The sequence below is a fragment of the Mauremys mutica genome, chromosome 22, assembly GCF_020497125.1.
Source record: "Mauremys mutica isolate MM-2020 ecotype Southern chromosome 22, ASM2049712v1, whole genome shotgun sequence".
NCBI classification, from domain to species: Eukaryota; Metazoa; Chordata; order Testudines; family Geoemydidae; genus Mauremys; species Mauremys mutica.
In genome coordinates this window covers 4,904,117-4,925,336 of record NC_059093.1, presented here as the reverse complement: position 1 = coordinate 4,925,336, position 21,220 = coordinate 4,904,117, and the positions used below count along the sequence as shown (strand labels likewise).

Genomic DNA, 21,220 nt, shown 5'->3' with positions numbered 1-21,220 from the left:
GACATAATTAAACCACCTCCAACAAGCGGTGGTAGCTATGCTGGCAGGAGAGTGTCCACTGACATAGCTCTGTCTACACTGGCACTTTTGTCGGTCTGGCATGTGTTTTTTCACACCCTGACTGACACAAGTTTTACCAGCAAAAGTAGACATATCTTTAGTGTGGACAGAATTCTATAGGTATAAATGTGCTCATACTGGTAAGCTGTTCTCACCGGGAAGGGGAAATAAGCTATACTGATACAGGGCACCTTTATACCAATATAACTGTGTCCACTCTAAGGGTTGAACTGATTTAACTAATTTGGTAAGAAAGTCACCCCATAACTGACACATGTGGATGATTCCAGCTAAACTTGAAAAGCTACTTGTAAATTGAAATAAGAGAATCTACACAGGGATTTGCTGGCTTAACTGGAACTGTTTAAATTCACACTTCAGGTTAAATTAATGCAACTTTCTCATGTAGACACAAATGCTTATAAACACCACAAGGCCTGCTTCTCTGTTGCTCTGTACTTTGTGTCAAGATTGACGCCAGGACAGAGTGCACAGTGGGTCTTCAATGATACCAAGTCAGAAATACAATTCCAAACACTTTTGCTTTTGTTCTGCCTACCCACTGTATTCACTGATTTGGGTTTCTTACCCTTCTTCATAGATTCAGCAGTGCTTCTTTCTGATCAAAACATCCTAGACTGTGTCTTCGTCAGCACTTTTGACTGATTGTGAGCACAGTTCGCCAACCACAGCAACATCCTTTTATTCCAGGGGTTCTCAAACTGGGGGTCAGGACGCCGCAGGGGGTCAGAATGTTTTTACATGGGGGGTCGTGAGCTGTCAGCCTCTACCCAAAACCCCACTTTGCCTCCAGCATTTATAATAGTGTTAAATATAAAAAGTGTTTTTAATTTATAAGGGAGTGTCACACTCACAGGATTGCTGTGTCAAAAGTGTCACCAATACAAAAATTTGAGAACCACTGGTCTATTCAGTGGCTCCCAGTTTAAGACGCAAGCTTGATCTCCAAAGTTCACCCATGTCAGTTCAGCCCAGCAAATATCAACACCCCCTGCTTCCCCGTGCTCTAGTGTAAGGTGACGTAATTTCCACTTCCTCATGCTCCTGGGCCTTAGAGCCGAGTCCTTCCATCTTGTTTGCAAGCTTGTCTTGCAAAGCAAAGTAATTATTCCAAAATAAAGTCACTTTTATTTCAGAACAGTGTGTCCAGATCAGGGAGTTATTCCAGAATAGCTATAGCAGAATAGTTATTCTGGAATAGCTATGTTTGTCAGTTTCTCCATATTCACAGTCCCTATCCCATATATAACCTTGCAACTCTTGTGCTTTTCTCTGGAGCCTGGCAAATTTGTCAGGATGTGGTTTGACACGCTAATGAGAATTGCCCAGTTATTGTCGGTGTGGTTTTCCTTGGTGGTTGTCTCCTCTTTTGTGTTTGTACATGTGAGGACAAGATTAGTTGCTCTGTAAAATTTTACTTCTGGGGTTTCTCACTTAACGTGGAGCCTTGTAAGTGGAAGTCAGTACAGCTTTATAGTTCCATTATTAAACGTGCATCAGCCATTGTTAAGACAAAGTGTTTATTTTATTCACACACTGTCAGAGTATGAATTGATTTTCTCCCAACAAGGGGGGGTTTATGGGCCTTAAAGTTAGGTCTGCAAATAACTAAAAAGTGGTAAATATTTTACATGGTGGCCTATGCCAAACCAGTGTGATTTATCAGGTAACTTTCTGAGGGTGCTTGTCTTTCATTGAGTTTTGCACATAGAGTGGACACTATTAAAAAGTCAACTTTGAGTCCCCACGCTTCCATTGCGGGGATTCCGCAGTTGGTTCTGATTATGAGCCAAGGGAAATCCTGCAGCATCTTGCATAGAGCAGTGGGTAGCTGCAGGTAAACGATGGGCAGGCTGGCACAAAGACGGCAAGGATTTGGGCCTGGACTATTTCTGAATTCCATCCAGTGCTACAGTCCCAGTTCCGCACTGTACGTTATGGCATAAAGGGTCTGGAAAGTGGCTGATCCTCCTCTGCTGGGGGGTTCTCAGGGTAATGTAAAGATAACGTAGGCAGCCTTATCTCCGCTTCCCTGATACCCCTGGCATAGGGCATGCTGGGGGCAGAGAGGTTTGGCCACAGCATTTTGTATTCTGGCTATTCTGGACAGCAGCGTGGCTCAGAGGCAGCTGTGGGAAGCTGTCATAAGGTAGAATGCCTGCCAGGGCACCTCTCACTTACACAGAAGGCCGGATCTAGAATTCAGGAGGTGCAAAGGTGGCATGGGTCTGAATCTTTCTCTCCACCTTCCTGTGGTGGGGTAGGCAAAGAAGGGGTTAAATGCTGTCGCATGGAAGCACAATCAGTTCCAGCTTGTTAAGGAGCAGTTATGAGCGGGGAGGGAGGAAGGCACCATGGAAGTTGCTTTGCTGGGGGAGATTGAATGAGAAGAGGAAAGCTTACCCTGCAATCTTGGGACCTGTTTGTGCTTGGGCTGGGCTAGAGGGGGAGAGTAGTTTCTCTCAAGCTTCAGATACATGCAGTTCTCTTATCCCCTGGCGCCAGGATGAGGAATAGCCCATAGAGTGACCAGATGTTAAGGGGAAAATATCGAGACTGCCACAGGGGGTGTGCTTTTTGTTGTTGTTTTTACACTCACCTGTCCGGGAGTTCAGTGGCAATTCAGCGAAGAGCCCTTCAGTCGCAGATGGTCTTTGGCGGTATGTCAGCGGTGGGTAATAAACCTTGCCACCAAAGACAGAAGCACCCGCTGCTGAAATACCGCCGAAGACCACCTGCGACTGAAGGACTCTCTGCCAAATTGCCCCTGAAGACCAGGAAACAAATGGCGTCCCAACCGTACTCTGCTCGTGACGTGGGACAAAGTCCTCAAAATTGGGACAGTCTCGATTTTATCGGGACGTCTGGTCACCCTAATAGCCCATGACTCAGAGCAGGACTCTCTTTGCCTCTTCTGGGCCTACTCTGGCTCAGGACACGTGGCCTAACGGAAACTCATCCTCTCCAGGGGGGTCTTTGTCTGGGTCCAAGAGAGGACGTTTTGTTGGGCCCTGAGTCCTGAAATGGAGGGAAACCCTGAGACGTTGGCAGGGGATGGCTGAGGTGGAGGGAATCTCTGGTGATGGTATAGGGGCTGTGAAACCATGGACCTAGGTTATTACCCTAAAACCAGGTAACTCTTCCTCTGAAATAAGTAGAATGGCAGCTATCTTGGCTGACTGATCAGGGGTTGAATAAGAGTACTCTATAGATGAAAGTCTCTGCAGCCAAACTGCTGTAGCCAGGGACTGCCACAGCTGTGCAGCCCCCGTAGACTGAGCACCGAGGGGGACACAGCACACACTGAGCATTAGGTCACACAAGGAAACTGCAGAGTTTCATGCCCTGCCGAGAAAGGGCCCTTTATCACCTTTCCTGGTGGATCTGTTCTCAATAAATCTGCTGGCTGTTGGACTGCCAATGATTTTTATTTTTGAAAGCATTCTGCTGCCACATGAACTGTTAACACTTAGGGTGACCAGATAGCAAGTGTGAAAAATCCAGACAGCGGGGGGAAATAGGCACCTATATAAGACAAAGCCCCAAATATTGGGACTGTTCCTGTAAAATCGGGACATCTGGTCACCCTACTCACAGCTCCTTAGCATGCTGTCAGCTCTTTTCGAGGTGCATTGAGATATTTGTATCTGCTTCATTAAAAATAGCAGCGGTTACTACTAACATACAGCAGCTTTGAAATCTCTCAGCTCCTAGCCCTTTTTCCATTTTACAGCTCTGCCGTAAGCCCTACCGCTGCGACTTAGGTGACATTCATAATCTTAACAACCTAATCAAAGCCTTGGACACAGCTGATCACACTCTGTAGTGAAGCAATGACAAGCATGGGTAGGCACACTTCTGTGCTTTCGGTCTGGGCCCAGCATGGCAGGAGGAGTATATAAAATGGTGACATTCTCCCTGTTTGCGAAGTGTTGCTTTGCTTCTGCAGAAGTCACGCAGGGTTCAGTTCCTGGCCTGTTAATTTTTTCATTAATGATATTTATTCATTCCATCTTTCCCTCCCCACTCCTGCTCCATCTTGGTGGAGAATATTCTTATCTATAGCCTCTTCATCTCATTTTGTCTAAGTGTCGCATCTGGAGAATTGGGTTAATAATGCTTCCTTTGTCCCACCCTTTGGCTGTCCTGTCTATTTAGGCCAGTGGGTCTCAGCCCATGGACTGCTTGTGGCCCACTCAGAAAACAGCTGTAGCTCATGTGACATCCTCAGGGCCATACAGGTAGTATATCTCTATTGTGTGGATGTGGCCGCCATAACACACACGCAGCTGCATGTGTAGCCCACAATGGTAAATAGGTTGGGAACCACTGATTTCGATTGTAAACTCTTCAAGACAGGGACTGTCTCTAATTGTTTGTATGTACAGCACCTGGAACAATGGGACCTGATCTCAGTTGGGGCCTCTGGGTGCCACCATAATAATCATTTAGTTCAAAACAGACCAACCATCCCTGCTTCTTATCTGTAAATTCTTTAGCACTGCTGCCTGCTTTGTTGAGTGGTTATTGATGACTGATCATTAAGAATTTCCAGTTAGTGGCTGATTTAAAATTCTGAGGTTTAGAGGGTTCTAGTCCCAGAATCAGGCACAACAGAAGTAAGTTCAGTATCTGGTTGGGAACGCCGGTGAGCACAGAGACAACATTCACACTGAGGGCAAAGCAAAGCTTTAAATACTTTTATTAGCATCGTTAGTAAAATGTTCCAACCAAAATGGGAATATAGCTGTAGTGAAGAATTAAGACTGTGTCCAGCTCCATCCCTTACATAAACTCACAGCCTTCTCATGGAGACCTAGTGGTGGGAGACAGGCAGTGCTTCAGGAGGGGCCTACCCTGCCTCTGGCATGCTCAACCAGTCTGAGGGTCAAGATCTTGAGGCCTACACGGTGGTTGGCCAATTATGGGGCCTGGTGAATGGATATTCATATGGATGCCCAGCCTCCTTTGTCCATAACTAACTTTCTCACTCTATGATGTTGGGGTGTTCTTATCTGATAAGTTAGTATATTAGTGACCTCAACTTATTATCATATACATCAATTTGTTGCCAAAGCAAGTTTGTGGTTGTACTCTTGAAGATATTCCTATCCTAAGTATCCAAAACCTGGTATTAGTTCACATTCCTGCGGTTACCTGATACCATTTTATATAAAAATCTCCTAAACTTAATATTCTCAGTTCCCCAACAACTCAGAGTTACTGTTACTCACTTACGCTAAGGCTCATAGGCCTCAAAGCCTGAGGCTAACTACGTAAGCTAACTGTCTTACATTCTGAAGGCCTGTAGGTTTCTTGCATTACTGCTACATAAAATACCTTTACGTTAGCACTATGGGTGACCGAGCTGGAAAACAAATGTCTTTTTGCACTAAAAGCCACTGAAGAGAGCGAACAGCGTAAATCTGGCAGTAAATCTGGTAAATCTGTGGTGCCACTTGTTAATATTTCCTGCTCCATCTGTTTGGATGGATTAGAAATTGCTACTCAGGTCTCAGATGCGACTGAGTATAGCTGGCAATTCTTGCTAGGACTTTAACATCAGCATCTCAGCTCTACCAATTCCAATGGTTTCTTAGCAGTCACTAGGGGGCACCTTGCTCTCACATGTGATTCCAAGCAGGTTTAGTTTCAGATGTTGGAGCTCTTTTGACTTTTCAAATTGGGAGGTAAATAGCATTAACGATGTCAAACCATCACATTCAGACCAGGGATTAATCATTGTATTGTAGGGAAATAATGAGTGAATGTGGTTCTCTCCTAGGGACAGATCACAAGGCCTGAGTGGTTGAATAGTTTTAATTAAACCAAACCAAAATTTTAGTTCATTAACTCTTGGAGGCTGATAGTTTCCTTTCCTGGCAACGGGGATTAGAATTTTCTTTTTTGTACCTACCAAAAAAAAAAAATCCTTGGAAGCTGCCTTGCATGTGATGGCAGAAGTTGTGATTTTACCTTCATGCCATCTAAACTTGCCCTCTTTCGTTGAGTTTTGCGTAGCTATTGAACGTTGTAACAGACAGCTGTGAAGAACAGATGTGCTGTAAGTGGAGCATAAATACATCATCCTGAGCATAGAACTGTGAGCAAGGGCTTGGCTGAGTTTTAAACATAAGCAGAGGAATATTGATAGAAGTAGGGAGGTGACACCATCACTGTGTATGGGTTTTTTTTATGCGGATGGGAGATCTCTCTCCCATTGGCACAGAGCATCCTCATTCTACAGGCTCCAGCACTGCACATATAGACATACCTTAAGCCCTCGAGGGAGCTGGTTGAAACAAAGGTTCTGGCTCCATGCAAATGCCCCTAGTGACACAAACAAACCTGGGGAGAAAGAAATACAGAACGTGCAGAACTGATGTATGTGGAGAATTGTCTCAAGCGAGGAAGCTTTCCAATATTTCCCATGATGCACCGCTGGGGTTTCCAGTCTAACCAGTGATCCCAAAGCCCTCTTGGGCTGTGCAACATTCATTGGCTGAGATCACAGAGCTTCCTGGTTTGCTGTGTTCCAGGAGATGATCCAGCAACTTTGCTGAATGTCAGACTAGCTCCTGGGAAGAATGCTCCCACTCCAGACAAGGGCAATCCTGTCTGAAGGAGGACTGGACCATGCCACTACTTGCTTTTGTGTTGCAGTAATAACCTGTCTCCAGTTCATCTGTAGCAACTCTTCAACTCATTCTGGCCTTGATCTTCCTTGTTTCCAGTCAGAGTCCTCCAATTCCCTTGTTATTTGGGTGCTCTGGGCAGTTTCGCAGCAGCTTCTGCATCTTTGAAGGGATGTGATAATTGTGGGAAGGCCCATGGGAGGAGACTGGAGGAAACCTGATTGATGAGAAACCTCACTGTCCCTTTGTATTTCACTACATTTTCCAATGATCCTAAAGTAACTTCAGTGAGGTGGGTGGTGAATCGAGAAATGATTGAGAGACAAAAATGAAGCAGCAGTAAACACATACACACAAAAGCAGATCTGGCAACAACTTTGATTTAACTTTATTGAATCAACTCCCTTTTTTGCTGAACGTTTACAGTTGTTTTCCTCCATTGGGAAGTGTGAGTGACAGCTGCTTTGGTGAATGGAAGGGGAAGGTTTCTGAGAGTTCCCCTTCCCAGCATCCCCTGCTGAAATTTCTGTGTAGTCAGTGACACCACTCTCCAGCCAATCACAACAGAGATCCCTATTTCCGAAACAGAGGTCCTTTGCAGTGGTCCATGCAGTAGGATTGAACCCTTAAATAGCACTTTTCATCTGCTGATCTCAAGGAGCTTTGCAAAGGGGGATCATTATCTGCATATCATGCGGGGAAACTGAGGCACGGAGAGATGAAACGACTTGCCCAAGATCACTGGCAGAACCAAGAATAAAACCCAGGTGTTGTGATGCCTAGTCTGGTGCCCTATCCACCGGGATACATGACTTCCTTATAGTTCCTACCTCTGGTACCCTTCAGAGAGTTTTACCTTCACCTTGCACCTCCTATTGCTAAATAACATGCATTTGAGCTCGGTGTGGGGACAAGTACTTGCTTTGTCTCGACTGAGATTCTCGGGTGATATAATAATAGATGTAATTAATAATCTTCAGTGCAAGGACCTTGTCTTCCAGCATGGGATTTTCAAAGTTGCCTAGGGGAATTAGGTACTCAGTTCCTCTTCATTTTAATGGGATTTGGGCATCCCAGTTCATTAGGCAGCTTTGCAAATCTCAGCCCTACAAAGGTGTGGGCAAAGTACCAGGTGCACCTCTGATGCTCTAGAATGATGATAATTATAATAGATGAAGAGGTGGCAAAGGAAGACGCCCTTGAGGAGGAGGAGGGCGGCATGATGAAGGTTACACTATGTATTGTCCCATCAGCATCAGGAGCAGAGGGAACGTAGGTGGTGAATTATGCCCTTATGACTCAGGTTACTACAGCTCAGTTCTAAGCAATATTTCATATCAGTGTTAAGTAAACCATAAGCTGTGCCAGCTAAATGTGTTGCCTTGAGCTGAGTTTTACATAAAGCAAGCAAGTGATGGAGATGGACAGCAGAACGACTCCCACTAGTGTGAATTTTTACTTCAGGTGCATTTAGCAGAGTGAAGTCCATAATTAAGTCTTTGGGGCATGTTAAAAGCTAAAAAATTCCTGTGCTAAAAATATTGTATTTAGCATGCAAATTGTTTGTAATGCCAGAGTACCCTGACAGCTCAGATTTATTTTCTCCAGTCAAAGAGAAATTATTAGTTTGTAGGTGCCACTAAATTGTTTGTCATCATCAAACCTAGCTGAAGGCAATAAGCCTTTGGGAACAGGTTGACTCTGTTTTATAAGTTAGGATTTTAATTTTTTTTCAACTTTCTACGCAGCTTATGCATGCAAAGGTTGTCGTGACTAAGCCAATGGCTGTGGATTATTATCTTGAGCACTTTAATTTACAGAATCAACAAAGAGACATAAAAAGTCCATTGTGAAGAGCAGGTGCTGTGTTTCAGGGAGAACTTAGACAAATGTTGGCTGCCTTTCTGTTAAGGCTAGTCCTCTTTGATTTAATCTGAGCTTGTCCCCTGCAGGTTTTTTGTAAAGGAGAAGGGGCCTGGAGAAACTTGAGCGCATCTATCCATCCTCCCTCATCACCATGGTATCAAGGCACCTGGACTCAGTGTAGAAGTGGAGAGAGACAGAATTCTGGACACAGTGAGATGGAGGAGGGGAAAAACCACAAAAGATGAGTAGGCTGAGAAGGAGAGTGAGTCTGAGAAGTGCTAGAATTAGACAGTAACACTTTAGGGGCAGGGATCGTATTTTTGTTACATGTTCGATGGGTCCCTGATGCATGATTTGGGTCCCTAGGCACTACCACAATATAATGAGTGGTGCTGCTGGTACTAATCAATAAATAACAGGAAGTGCTGCATCTTCTGGTTAAAAGAACAACACAAACATGTCATCACATGTAGCTCGTGTACCAGTCAATGTGCAAATTTGCCTTTGCCAGTCATATGGAATTATAAAGTGACCAATGTCTATGTACCAGTCATAACAAATGTATATTCCTGAACCTTTAGGAAGAGAGACAGTTTCTCAGGATATTTTCATCAGAGATTTTTTTTTAAATCACTGAAGAAACTTCTATGTGATTAAATCATCCAGTTGGACCTATTGTAATTAGTTTGCTCTTTAATCAGGAGGAATAGAATGATAATATCATAATTGCAATGGAAACCAGTGGAGAGACTACAGAATACCGTGCAGGATACACCTGCTTCTAGATAATAACATGTTCAACTATTGCAAACCACACTGACCTTCAGTGAACTGTTAACAAAGAGGGAGAAAGGCAGGACCAAGGATTCTCATTAAACAGACTTGAGCTTTTGCTCATTAATAAGGAACCATAAATGTGACCATAACAAGGACCATTACAGTTTCTCCTGGCTTGAATTCACCTTCAACAATCCCTGCCTCTCAGTAAGGAAGAAATCAAATCTTCTTGTTTGAGCGATGTGAAACAAATCTCATTGCCTTCACCACCAGCAGCACACACACACATTTCCACAGTCCCAGGAAAGCAAAATATTTTAGACATGATTTAAAGGACATGGTCATCTTGTCTACAAGGCTGAGGCCAGCAATAGGGACCAGGAAGTCTCGAATTCTAATCCTGCTGCTGACGCTGATTCTGTCCATACATTTGGAAAAACTACTTCACTTTTCTTCTTATTTATTTGTATTGCTGTACCATCTAGGGGCCTTAGTCATGGACTAAGACCCTCTGGTGCAGGATGCAGTATGAACACAAAACAAAAGATGTTCTCCACCTTGTTTTTGAATTTATCCTCTGTAAAATGGAAAGAATAAGTTTGATGGTTGTGAAGATTGTCATATTTGTAAAGTGCTATAATTCCCCCTCCCCTCCCCACAACATATGGGGATTTTGTGTGAAAATCAATGGTGGTGCTTAGTGGCAGAGCAACTGTCCCAAAGCAGTTGGAATGCAAGCACCAACCTCAACCAATCACAGAGCACCAGCTTAGCCATGGCACAGCAACAACTTGTCTTAGTTGTCAGGCATCAGGGTTGCAGGTAGTCTTGCCGGGCAGTTTAGAATTGAGGGTTTTAGAAGAGAATGGCGTGAAGGGTCACTGGAGTGAATGGAGAGCTGGCCTGTTGCTGACCTATTTCAGGAGGAAAGGGTGCAGGAGCTTGTCACCTTGGAGATGTACAGGTACAAAGATCAGAGAAGGGCCTGTTACAACAGCTCCTCTGCTTCACGCAGGCGCGAGGGCTTCTCTCCTTTAATATTAATATTCCAGGTAGCTTGAGCCACAAAGTTTGAATCTGGATTTGGAATCCAGTTTGTCAGAGTGAATCTAGGCCTCTGGTTCAGGTCCACCTTGCGATACATCTCACATGGGGTGAAATTGACCGCTGTGTGGAATGAGGCTTTGACACTAAAGTCCCACTTCCTTTCAAGATTTACATGAGGCATAGGCCTTGCCCTGTCCCTCCGCACAGAGGTGAATGTCACCCAGGGAGATCATCAGCAAAGGTGGTATATTTTTACGTTATGAAGGAGCTTTTCACACATTTCTTTCTGCTTTGTTGGTCTGCATGGCCAATATTTTATTTGCTTGCTTGGCACTTGCCTGCTTTGTTCGAATATTGTTGGGAAATCGAATGATAGGCTTTTTTTACACAAAATGCATTGGATTTTTTTTTTATTGTTTCAGTCTTTTCATTAAGATCAGGCTGCGTTGATTCCCACCACTGGGTTAACTCAGTTGGTTAAAAATGGAAGGATTGGGGGAGAAAAGAACAGAATTTCCTTCTATATCTGCACCCTGCTCCTGAGATCTCTTGAGGTAGCGTTTCCAATTTCCTGATCAGAAAAGGATTTCATGACTTCCTGTGCTTTTGTAAGCATCGCTTTTTTTTTTTCTCTTGCACATAATCCTGTTAATGTAACGGTATAAAATCTCTCCTAATTGCTGTGTGTTGTCACACTAGCACTGAGGAGCAATTAGTCATGACCTATTTGGTTGCAACATTTTGCTCGGGCAGCATCAAGTAACACCTGATTGGTGGGAAGTAAATAAAGTGTTGCCAGGATAAACCAGTGCTCCATCTGTGCCCCCTAGTCTGATTCCATCTTCAAGACCCATCTCTGCTAGGGACATGGGTTCTTTTCCTCTTCCTGTGTGCTGCTCTGGGCTGAGAATAGCTTTGGATGGCCGGAGGGATCACCTTTTCATTAAAATCTATAGCTGCTGACAGACCTCAAAAGATCATGTTCAAATAAGCTTTGAAATCTATGCTGTAACCATATATAGCAGTGGTTTCCATGCTGGGATCATGCTCCCTCAACCCCCTGCTTTATTTAACAATACAGGAAGCACATATATTGTAAGTCTGCTTGCACAGGAAAATGTGTGTATTGGTAACATGAGGAAATAGATCTAGAACCAAGGGGAATTCATGGCAAAGGGCCTACAACAAGAAATGGTCTTGACCTGCAAAATTTGAGAATTACCCGTACATAAAGAATGAATGAGTCAAATAAGAAGGTGGTGTGTTGAACTGTAGTTAAGAGGCCCAGGACAAATTAATCACATTGAAGCTGATGGAATTACACCTGAGATGGTGGATTTGATCGTCTTTTCTCTTTCTTTATATAAAACCAGAAACAGCATTCAATTTGTTCTCCACACCTGCAGGAGGCTCCCCCTCCCCCTCTGCTGAAGTCAGAAGCTGTGTGAGGTTCCAGCCTGTATCTCTGTCTACAGGGCATTTAATAGCTTTAAAAATTGACAGATGATTTTAATTTGGGGTGTGGAGGGGTCTGTATGTGTGTGTGGACTATTGCAATAATCCAGACTATCCTGATCCTGAATTAAACTCCAGCCAGACCCATTTCCATGGAATTTTATTCATTTTACTGGATATTATTTACAGAGATATTACAAAATATATGGCTAGCTGGGTACAATAATGAGAGTGTGGTGGATTTGGCAGTCCCCGGGTCAGCTTGGTGAGAGGGTGTTGGTGATGGCTTCTCAAGTGGTTAAACCATGAAGCACAGAGACAAGGGGGTTGGGGAGGTGCTGGAAACAAAGAGGGGGGGAAATCTCTCATTTTCCAGACCAGGGTCCACACTGAACCTGGGAGCATGTGTAGCTAGAGACTCTTTCAGAACCTTTCAGTTTCCCTCCTAAACCCACCAAGGTCAGATTGCAGAGGCCCTTCACTCACGGTAGTGAATGGTTACTCTCAGGAGTAGTTCCTCTGAAGACAATGGGATTGTTCATGAAAGCAACAACTGCTCATCAGTGTGAGTCAGTAGCTTAAGATCTTACTTATAGTGAAGTTATTGTTCTTTAGAGTGATGGCTGAGACTTAGAACCTAATACACAACTCTGCCTCAATGCAGAGTCGTAAGGGAAGGAGGAAGCCAGGATGGCCAATGAAAAGTAGCTTCCCTCCCTGTTTGGTTAAACCCATGCTACAGGGGCCAAATTCAGCCTGGAGGTCTAACTCTGATGACTTCACTGGAGTTATACCAGGGATGGACATGGCTCCAGGGGCCTTCTCTTTCACCGTATCCTTGTGCCACTGTATGAATGACATCATCACACTGCAGCTAACTTTGTACAATAACTTGTAACTTGGAGATGAAAATCCTGGCAGGTGGACATGGCTTTGAATGGTGATGATGGGTACCCTTTGAATCATAGCACGCACGTACCATGCAAGACAAGGTGTCATTTATTTATTTTTTTCTCTTTATTTATGTTTTTTTTGGCTTGGGCTTCTGTTCAATTCATCCTATTTATTCATATTTACATTTGTGTTATGACACCATATGTGATACAGGTTTCCATTCTCCTCCTGCACCCACTTCCCCTGGATCCATATGTCTGTAGATATCAAATCTTGTATGATGGCAGAACCATCTTAGCCCAGTTGGCACTTCTCTAAGTCTTTGTCTGAAGGCTTCAGCCGTTTGATACTGGACTGGTCAGCTGGAGGTGATGGCAAAGCCATTGCATGGAGTTCCTGTGAGCTCTGGCTTTCTGGCTCCTATTGCGAAGCAGAAAAGATGTCGGTGTCTTTGGTGAGAATTGTATCAATGACATTAACATGTGAGCAGCCAGCACAGTGACCAATCACTGTCCACCGCTGGCTCTGCTCATGTCCACAATTAATGCACTGGAGGTCAGTTGGCCACAGGCAGGTATCAAATGAGTGTGTCTTAGTTTTTGCTTCTGTATCTTCAAACACAGTGTGAGAGTACCTCTTAAAACTGCCCTTTGGGTTGATCTCGGAGTCCACATCACCTTAAGAATAAGAGAGAGCATCCCTCTTGAAGCCACCCATTACGTCCCAGCTATAAGGGTGTGTAGGCATGGCACTGTCTTAACACCATGGGCCTATGGCCCTATATAAGAACACTAGGCTTCCTCATGACTCCTACTCGCCTGTGTGTGTGTATGTGGTGTGTGCATGGCATCATCTTGCTCTGAGGCTTTATTTAGCAATGGAGGATCTTCATGAAGGCCTTGCGGAACTCAATGTTGAAGGTGGTGTAAATAATTGGGTTGACGGCGCTGTTGACATACCCGAGCCATGTGAAGGCACTGTACATCGCCGGTGGAATGTTGCAGTTGCAATGCATGTTCAGGATGTGGGTGATGAAAAAGGGGAGCCAGCATATGATGAAAACACCTGGGAAATAAGGAAATAATTGAGTTTGATTGCACTGATTGTCATTTTAACCCTAGAAGATTTGTGCAGGTGCTCAATACTCTCTGAAAACCAACAATTAAGCCCCTTATGGTGGTAAAAGAAAGTTGCTTCCTGCAGGGGTGTAGGTCTTGTGTCTTGCTATCGTATTTTTAAAGCCATGGCCCTTAAGTATCTAAGCACTATGTTTTCTCAGCTGTTGTAAGTTGATTGACTTCAAAGCAGTTATGCCAGCAGAGAATCTGGCCCTCAGAGTTCTCAATCCTGTTTCTGACTTCCCTGCCATTTGGAATATAATTGGGATGCATTATAAATCATATAAGCCCCTTGCCAGCCATTGCCAATCAGCATCTATTATTCCCCAGAGTTGGGCAACACCCTGAGTTAGATGTGGTTGTCCTCCTATGCTGCTCTGAGAGGGAGAACCTTGGCTGGCCTTCCTACTGGTGGCATGCTGCCTGGTTGCATGGGTGTTTCCTGCAATAAGGCCCTCTCCTTCAGTACACAATATCTGTCTCCTGAGACCACTTTAAAGTATCCTCACCCCCCCTTTCACCTTGCATCTTTGTCCTTATTTGACACTTCCTTCTTCCCTCCATGCATTGCCCACTATGCTCCTTGTGTTTCCCCACATGTTCCACCAGCAAATGCACTTCTCTCTGCCTATGTGACAAACAAAATAGTCCGCACTGGACATTCCCATTAAAAGACCAGTCCTGGGAAGCCAATGGGCCACAAAGGAGGCCAAATTGAGCTCTTACCAAGCACAATGGCTAGCATCTGGGTGGCTTTCTTTTCCTTCTGCTGCGAGAGTTTCCTCCTGCTCAGGGTCTTGAGGGAAGTCCGTGTCTTGCCGTTGGGCATGGACTGGATCTCAAAGACCTTGGCCGTCTTTGGGTTGTTTTGGGCATGCCCATTCTTCTCCGCTTTCGTGGGGCTGTCCAAGGGCAAATCCAGGGTGGAATTGATGCACTGGTTGGAAGTGGCTGGCATAACCAATTGGTGGTTACTCAGCAGGGCTGGTTTGTGTTTGGTTTTTTCAGGGGGGCTGGTACTGGACACCATCTCCATCTCCTCCATGTGATTCACTGCCTCCTGGACAAGGATCAACCCCCCACAACATAAAGATAGATAAATATGTAATTGGGGCAAAGGAGTGATACTGTCTTCTGTGAAGGGAGCAGGGGTACTACTTGGGGAGTTGAACTGAGGTTAATCTCTTCATCTCCTCCTTTGAAGAGATGGTCAGGGGAAGGTCTATACATTGGCTGCGTGGGAGGCAGAGAGGGGAGAATGCCTTTGGGAAGGTTGGGGTGATAGGACAAGATGGAAGCTCTAAACTGGGGGAGTGTTTCTGTTGGCTCATTTCTTTGCTTATATTCCCTTATTTGTATCCTTTTTCTGTGAACATTATTCTGGAAGAAACTGGCCTTTCTGACTCTGACAATGCTTATTTGGTTCTTCTGAGTCGTTCTGCTATCTTATAGGGCTTATCAAAGGGGAGAACCTACCAGCCTCAGATCTAGAGCCCGCTGAAGATTTTCTATCAGAAGGACGTTTAAATGGAAGATGGCTTCCCCCCCCACCCCAAACAGAAATATGCCTGGGAAATGTCCATTTTCAATTATTTTATTCAGGTTTTCATAACAAACCAAAAGGAATTCATGTCTCAAAATATAAAAAACACCAAGAAGGAAAATAAAAAGAACCCCAAATTGATAATTGCCTTAAAAATCATGATATTGTTAACAGTCTCATGGTGTTTGGGGGAGGTGAAGGAACTGAGTTCTAATATTTTAACTCTGGAATTGGTGATACTGCAGTTCAAATAGCTGGCTTCCTTTGGGGAAAGGGAAGAGTGCCCTTTAAGTTTTGATGCTGCATAGGAATTCCCTTTGTTAACACACAACTTCTCTTTCTTAGGCTAGGGGAAAAAACCCAACCTAAATTCATTCTCCACCATGCAAAGGCAAAGGGAGAAAGTGCTTGTACTGGAGAGTTGACAGTCCTCTGTAACACTTACCACTTTCCGCTTATGAACTGGGAAACTCCCGTTGGACTTGACAATGATAGTGCAGAGCTTCACATCTTCTGGATGAGTGCATTTGTCCTAAGAGGGCAAACATCAGCACACAGGTTACACAAGCAGATGGGAATTACGAGGGGAGCTGGCAAGAGGGATGTGGCAATTTAAATACAGGGCACTGAGCAGAAACAAATAGCTGTGATTACGAAGGTAAGGAGTCTGGAAAATTACTCCGAGGACTGAATGATGGTGGTTCCCAGGGACTCTCAGCTCTTTTCTCACCATGAGAAAGACACTTTAAGGACCTTTGTAGCTCCTCAGTCCAGCCTCACCTCTCTGTCTCCGTATTGCTCTGCTTGACTAGAACCTGGCTTTTGAGGGAAATGCTGAGAGACAGTTTGGAGATGGCACCTCTCCAGTACAAGTCTCACTTCCTACTAAAATGGGAATTTGTGACAAGTGTCCTCACAGCCTACACACACTTTGCTGGACTCTGCTAACATGTGTGCCTCAAGGCACCATCATCAGTCGTAGGTGTGTCATGCCAGCCACGCGCTGTGCAGGACAGACACGCGTGCACTGCGTGTGACGTATCAAGAGCTGTGTTCTTACATGTGTCTGTCTGGGGCTGCCATCACCGTGGTGGCAGAGCACATCCCAAAGGTTTCCTTGTCCGGGAGCCATGTTGAAGTTGCTAGCCAGTGGGCATCCCTGCAAGATGGCAATAGCCCTCCCTGTGGATACTACCATAGCGGCAAGTCATCTGCACAACAATCTATTGCTCAGTACCGTAACGTGGGCGACACCAGCTATCACCACGGCCACATTTGGAGAGAAAGGAAAAAGTCAACCAGCTCAGCCCTACATGTAAAAGGTGGCCGGGAAAGAAAGAAGTGGGAGGTTGCTCAAGTCCTTGATTCAAGTTTTGAAAACTGCATAGGGGTTTTAATAATAGGATCATAGGACTGGAAGGGACCTCGAGAGGTCATCTAGTCCAGTCCACTGCAGGATTAAGTATTATCTAGACCATCCCTGACAGGTGCGCATCTAACCTGCTTCTAACCTTATCTTGTATCTTCTGTTAATTTTAAGACTAAATTCTCTGGGCTGCTTTGAAAGACCCAACCCTTGTTGTTGTAGTCCACAGAGCTATCTTAGAGATATTTAATTTTCTGTTACAGGATTCTGGCCTCTAGGTTTCTTGCGTTGTGCTAAATAAAATCTCTTTCAGCTAGCTCTCTGGGCTACAGTTTGAAGGAATAAATTCCAACAGGATGGTGAAAGATTGTGTCCACCACATGGTCATGGAGCAGAGGGACCTACTCGGAGTGAAAGAATAAGAGTATCCTAGCTTCAAGCCCTTGCTGGATATCTTAAACCCAACTCAGACTCTGCAGAGCTGAAGCAAACATGGGTTGCTTGGGTCAATCAGATCCGACCACAGACTTGCTGATGAAACATCCTTGAAGGTCAGGAAAGATCTGGGAAGCTTCCACCAATGTCCTGGGATACCCCTGTGTCCATCCAGGACTCCCAAAAGGCATAAGACACAATATCCATCCTCACAGTCCACGGTTTCATTCAGACCAAACAGTGTCATTGGGGAGGGAATGGGGGAAGCGTCAGGAAAAGAATGTGAGCAGGAAGGAAAGAAGATGGCGATTGGAAGAGGGGGATGGGGTCTGGTTACCTTCAGCGGTGCCTGCGTGTCAGAGTCCAGGCCGTGGGTGTTGCGCTTGGTGTTGACGCGCTTCCTGCGTTTCCGGAGCACTACGTAAATCTGTACGTATACCAGCAGGGTGACAATGAAGGGAACGTAGAAGGAGACGATAGAGGAATACACAACAAAGGCAGGATTGGCAATGATACACTCATTCTTGTCTGGAAGACACAAGAGATTGCAGGAGCATCGTCCCAACTGTTAGGAGCTAGAACCAGCATTTCTCTCTCTCTCTCTCACCCTCTCACCACTGGAGCCACAAGAACATGGGAACAGCTACTCTCCCATCTTTCTCCAGAAATAATTTCCAAACCAAGAGAGGGATTGTCACAATGAGTCATATACCCAACTCCGCCTGCAAGTCCATGGGAGCTGGATGTCTCAGCCCCCTAGGCTCCTTTGAAAATCACAGGCCAAGCCCTAATCCAAGGGAAAATAGATTTATTTCTCACACAGTTAGTGCAGGTATAAGGTGCTGGATTGAGAGCTGGAGGCTGAAATTCTCTAGCTAGCCACACGATTGCAGCGGTGCAAACTTCCCAGATTGCACCCCACCAAGGAGCCTCATCTTCAGCTGTAGGATTTGAGAGGGGAGTGCAGTCTCTATAGATCTCTCAGTCCTTGGACTCTCTTTTAAGACTGCCCAATAGCTATTACTGGAGGGGGAGGGGTTCTGCTGTGGACACCTGTCCTACAGGAACGGGGCTGAGACCAGCTCCCTTTAAGTGGATCACCAAGAGGTGAGTCTAGAACTGACGAGTGATCATTTGCTACAACCTGAGCCAAACTCAGAGCAGTGACCTGTACGTGAAAGGTTCCATCATTCCCATACCATAGATCGGGGTAGGCAACCTATGGCACGCATGCCGAAGACGGCACGCAAGCTGATTTTCAGTAGCACTCACACTGCCTGGGTCCTGGCCACCGGTCCGGAGGGCTCTGCATTTTAATTTAATTTTAAACGAAGCTTCTTAAACATTTTTAAAAACCTTATTTACTTTACATATAACAATAGTTTAGTTATATATTATAGACTTATAGAAATAGACCTTCTAAAAACGTTAAAATGTATTACTGGCACGCAAAACCTTAAATTAGAGTGAATAAAGGAAGATTCGGCACAGCACTTCTGAAAGGTTGCCGACCCCTGCCATAGATCATCCAGTTTCCCTACAATAAAGGTTGTTGAATAGGAATGTATCTTATGCTGCTGTGCCAATGGAGCTGTCTGGTTATTTGTAAGGTGCCCATCACTGTGGTAGATTTTAAGACATAAGGGGATCTCTCTTCTTTTTGAGTGCTGATGCTGGCTAGTGCTATGCACATTTCTCCTGCAGAAGCCTGAGGACAAACATCAACCCTGATTGATCGGGGGATACAGACCTGGGAGAGCAAGAGTTGCAACAGATTCAGGGCTGTTTGATTGGCAGAGGTGTGTATGCACCTAAATCTTAACTCCTAGTATTCATTATTCAGCCATGTTAATTCCTTCCCCATAACACAAAGTTCTCTGGGACCCAGTGAGGCAGAAGAGAGCATGAAACTCACACAATAGCCAGCCGCAGACGACATTATGCTCACCTGTGTTGTTGAGACCAAACAGAAGTGGGCAGGAGATGGCAAAGGACAGGACCCAGACCACGGAGATCATGACAGTGACTCTGCGCCTGGAGCTATAGCGTGTGTTATAAAGCATTGGCATTGCTACCGCGGTGTACCTGCATGCAGTATGGAGACAAAGACCTCGCATGTTATTTCACTGCCAGTGCTGAGAGACCATCTGAGAATGTACAGTTCGTAAATCAGGAAAATTGCTCCAGAGAGACAACAGGGGAAGGTTCACTATAGAAGATCTCCAGGAACTGGGATGTCTAAGCTGGAAGGAACCCACTCTCTTGTCTCTGCAGCCCCTTGCTTTGGAAGGTTTTAGGGTGGAGCCCATTTGATGTGGTTTTCAATGCCCCTCCTCTGAAGAGAAGACAGCGATGCTGTAGCCTAATGCACCTTCTCCAGATTATTGCTGCCTCACTGGTGTCTGCTCCATCATTTTGAAACTTGAGCAGACGCACATAAACTAAGTGATTTTTTGCAATTCACCTTCCTACCAGCCACACCAAGTGGGACAGGACCTTCCTCCTTCCCTCAGAGAGATCTCACCTGTCAATGCTGATGGCACAGAGGTTGAGGATGCTGGCAGTACACATCATAACGTCCAGGGTGACAAAGATGTCACAGTGGATTCGGCTAAATCTCCACTCACCGACCACCTTGGAGAAGAGAGGGAAAATTGGAAAAAGGCATTCTTTCAACCAGCCAGGATGAGAGTGTCTAAGGGCCAATTCTGCTCTTAGTGTAGAGAGTAATTTTGCTGGCTTCAGTGAAGTTACTCTGGAGTTGTGCTGGTTTAAATGAGAGCAGAATTTGGGCCATAGAAGTTAGAGAGGTATTCAGGTCACATCCTGTCAATACCCTGCTGAGCCAGTGCAGGATTTTTTGCTATTTATATCTTCTAGTGCTTTGTCCTGTCTAGCTTGAAAAGTCCCAAGTGATGGTGTTTGACTAGGAGACTGAGCTGTGAGCCAGTAGGATCTCATCCTTTGTAATTTCCCCTGCGATTGAGCCTGATTTTACCTTTCTTAATTCTATTCTATGCTGTACGTTCCCATTAGGCAACCCACATGACAGATACAAACCTAGGGCCAAAGAAAATGTTACTTCCATTGATGGCCAATTAGTTGACTCAGTTATGCCGTGAAGGCTAAAACTATAACAGGATTTTAAAAAAAGAACTAGATAAGTTCATGGAGGATAGGTCCACCAATGGCTATCAGCCAAGATGATCGGGGCGTAACGCCATGCTCTGAGTGTCCCTAGCCTCTGTTTGCCAGAAGCTGGGAGTGGATGACAGGGGATGGATCATTTGATGATTACGTGTTCTGGTCATTCCCTCTGAAGCACCTGGCACTGGCCACGGTCAGAGACAGGATACTGGGCTAGATGGACCTTTGGTCTGACCCACTATGGCCACTCTTACGGAAGGACTTAATTAGGGCCTTAAAATGTTACAACAACATTGTATCATAACTAATGCATAATAATTAATAAATTAAGCTAGCAAAATGTGAATATTTTTAAAGATTTTTTTTTATGCTCAACAAAGTGCAGTAATGGAAATAGCACAAGAGAAGCCTATTGTTTCTGCATATATAAAAATAGAAGAAATAATTCACACATTACACATTCTTATGAATGAAGATGGATTAAATTCATAACAAAAGATCTTTGACACACATTATGTTACATAACAAAGATAGAGGCCTAATTATAATATTTCCAGTCACTAGCAGCTCTGTTGTCATCTTTTCTCTTGTTACTAAAACTAAATTTTGCAATTAAGTTTAATGGTGAGTAGTGGAACTATTGTATCCAACGTGCAAATAGAAAAGCACATTCCCTCTAATATAAATAAATGTCTTACTGCATTTGGAACTGGAATGAATAAGATATCTATTCTTCAGACTGATTTCTGCTTTCTAACCCATAACCATAGGCAATATGAAGTGAAGGAAGGAGAGAGAGAGGCTGCATTAAAGGCTGAATGATAGATGAACGCATTTTAAAAAAATACCATTTAAA

General features: G+C 44.5%; 1 protein-coding gene and 1 long non-coding RNA gene across 2 annotated transcripts in view; one reads left to right on the top strand and one right to left on the bottom strand.

Annotated features, from left to right (window-relative positions):
- Positions 1–21,220, top strand: part of LOC123354853 — a 103,493-nt gene that overhangs the window by 28,207 nt on the left and 54,066 nt on the right. The window lies entirely within an intron of this gene.
- DRD2 (dopamine receptor D2) overlaps positions 13,122–21,220 on the bottom strand; it is a 64,648-nt gene continuing 56,549 nt past the window's right edge. The window contains exons 3-8 of the mRNA XM_044997206.1: positions 19,742–19,851; positions 19,166–19,302; positions 17,555–17,745; positions 15,862–15,948; positions 14,600–14,933; positions 13,122–13,820 (exon numbers count right to left, since the gene is read on the bottom strand). Coding sequence (XP_044853141.1) covers positions 13,627–13,820; positions 14,600–14,933; positions 15,862–15,948; positions 17,555–17,745; positions 19,166–19,302; positions 19,742–19,851 — 1,053 coding nt within the window. The 3' untranslated portion in view covers positions 13,122–13,626. The remainder of the gene's footprint in view (positions 13,821–14,599; positions 14,934–15,861; positions 15,949–17,554; positions 17,746–19,165; positions 19,303–19,741; positions 19,852–21,220) is intronic.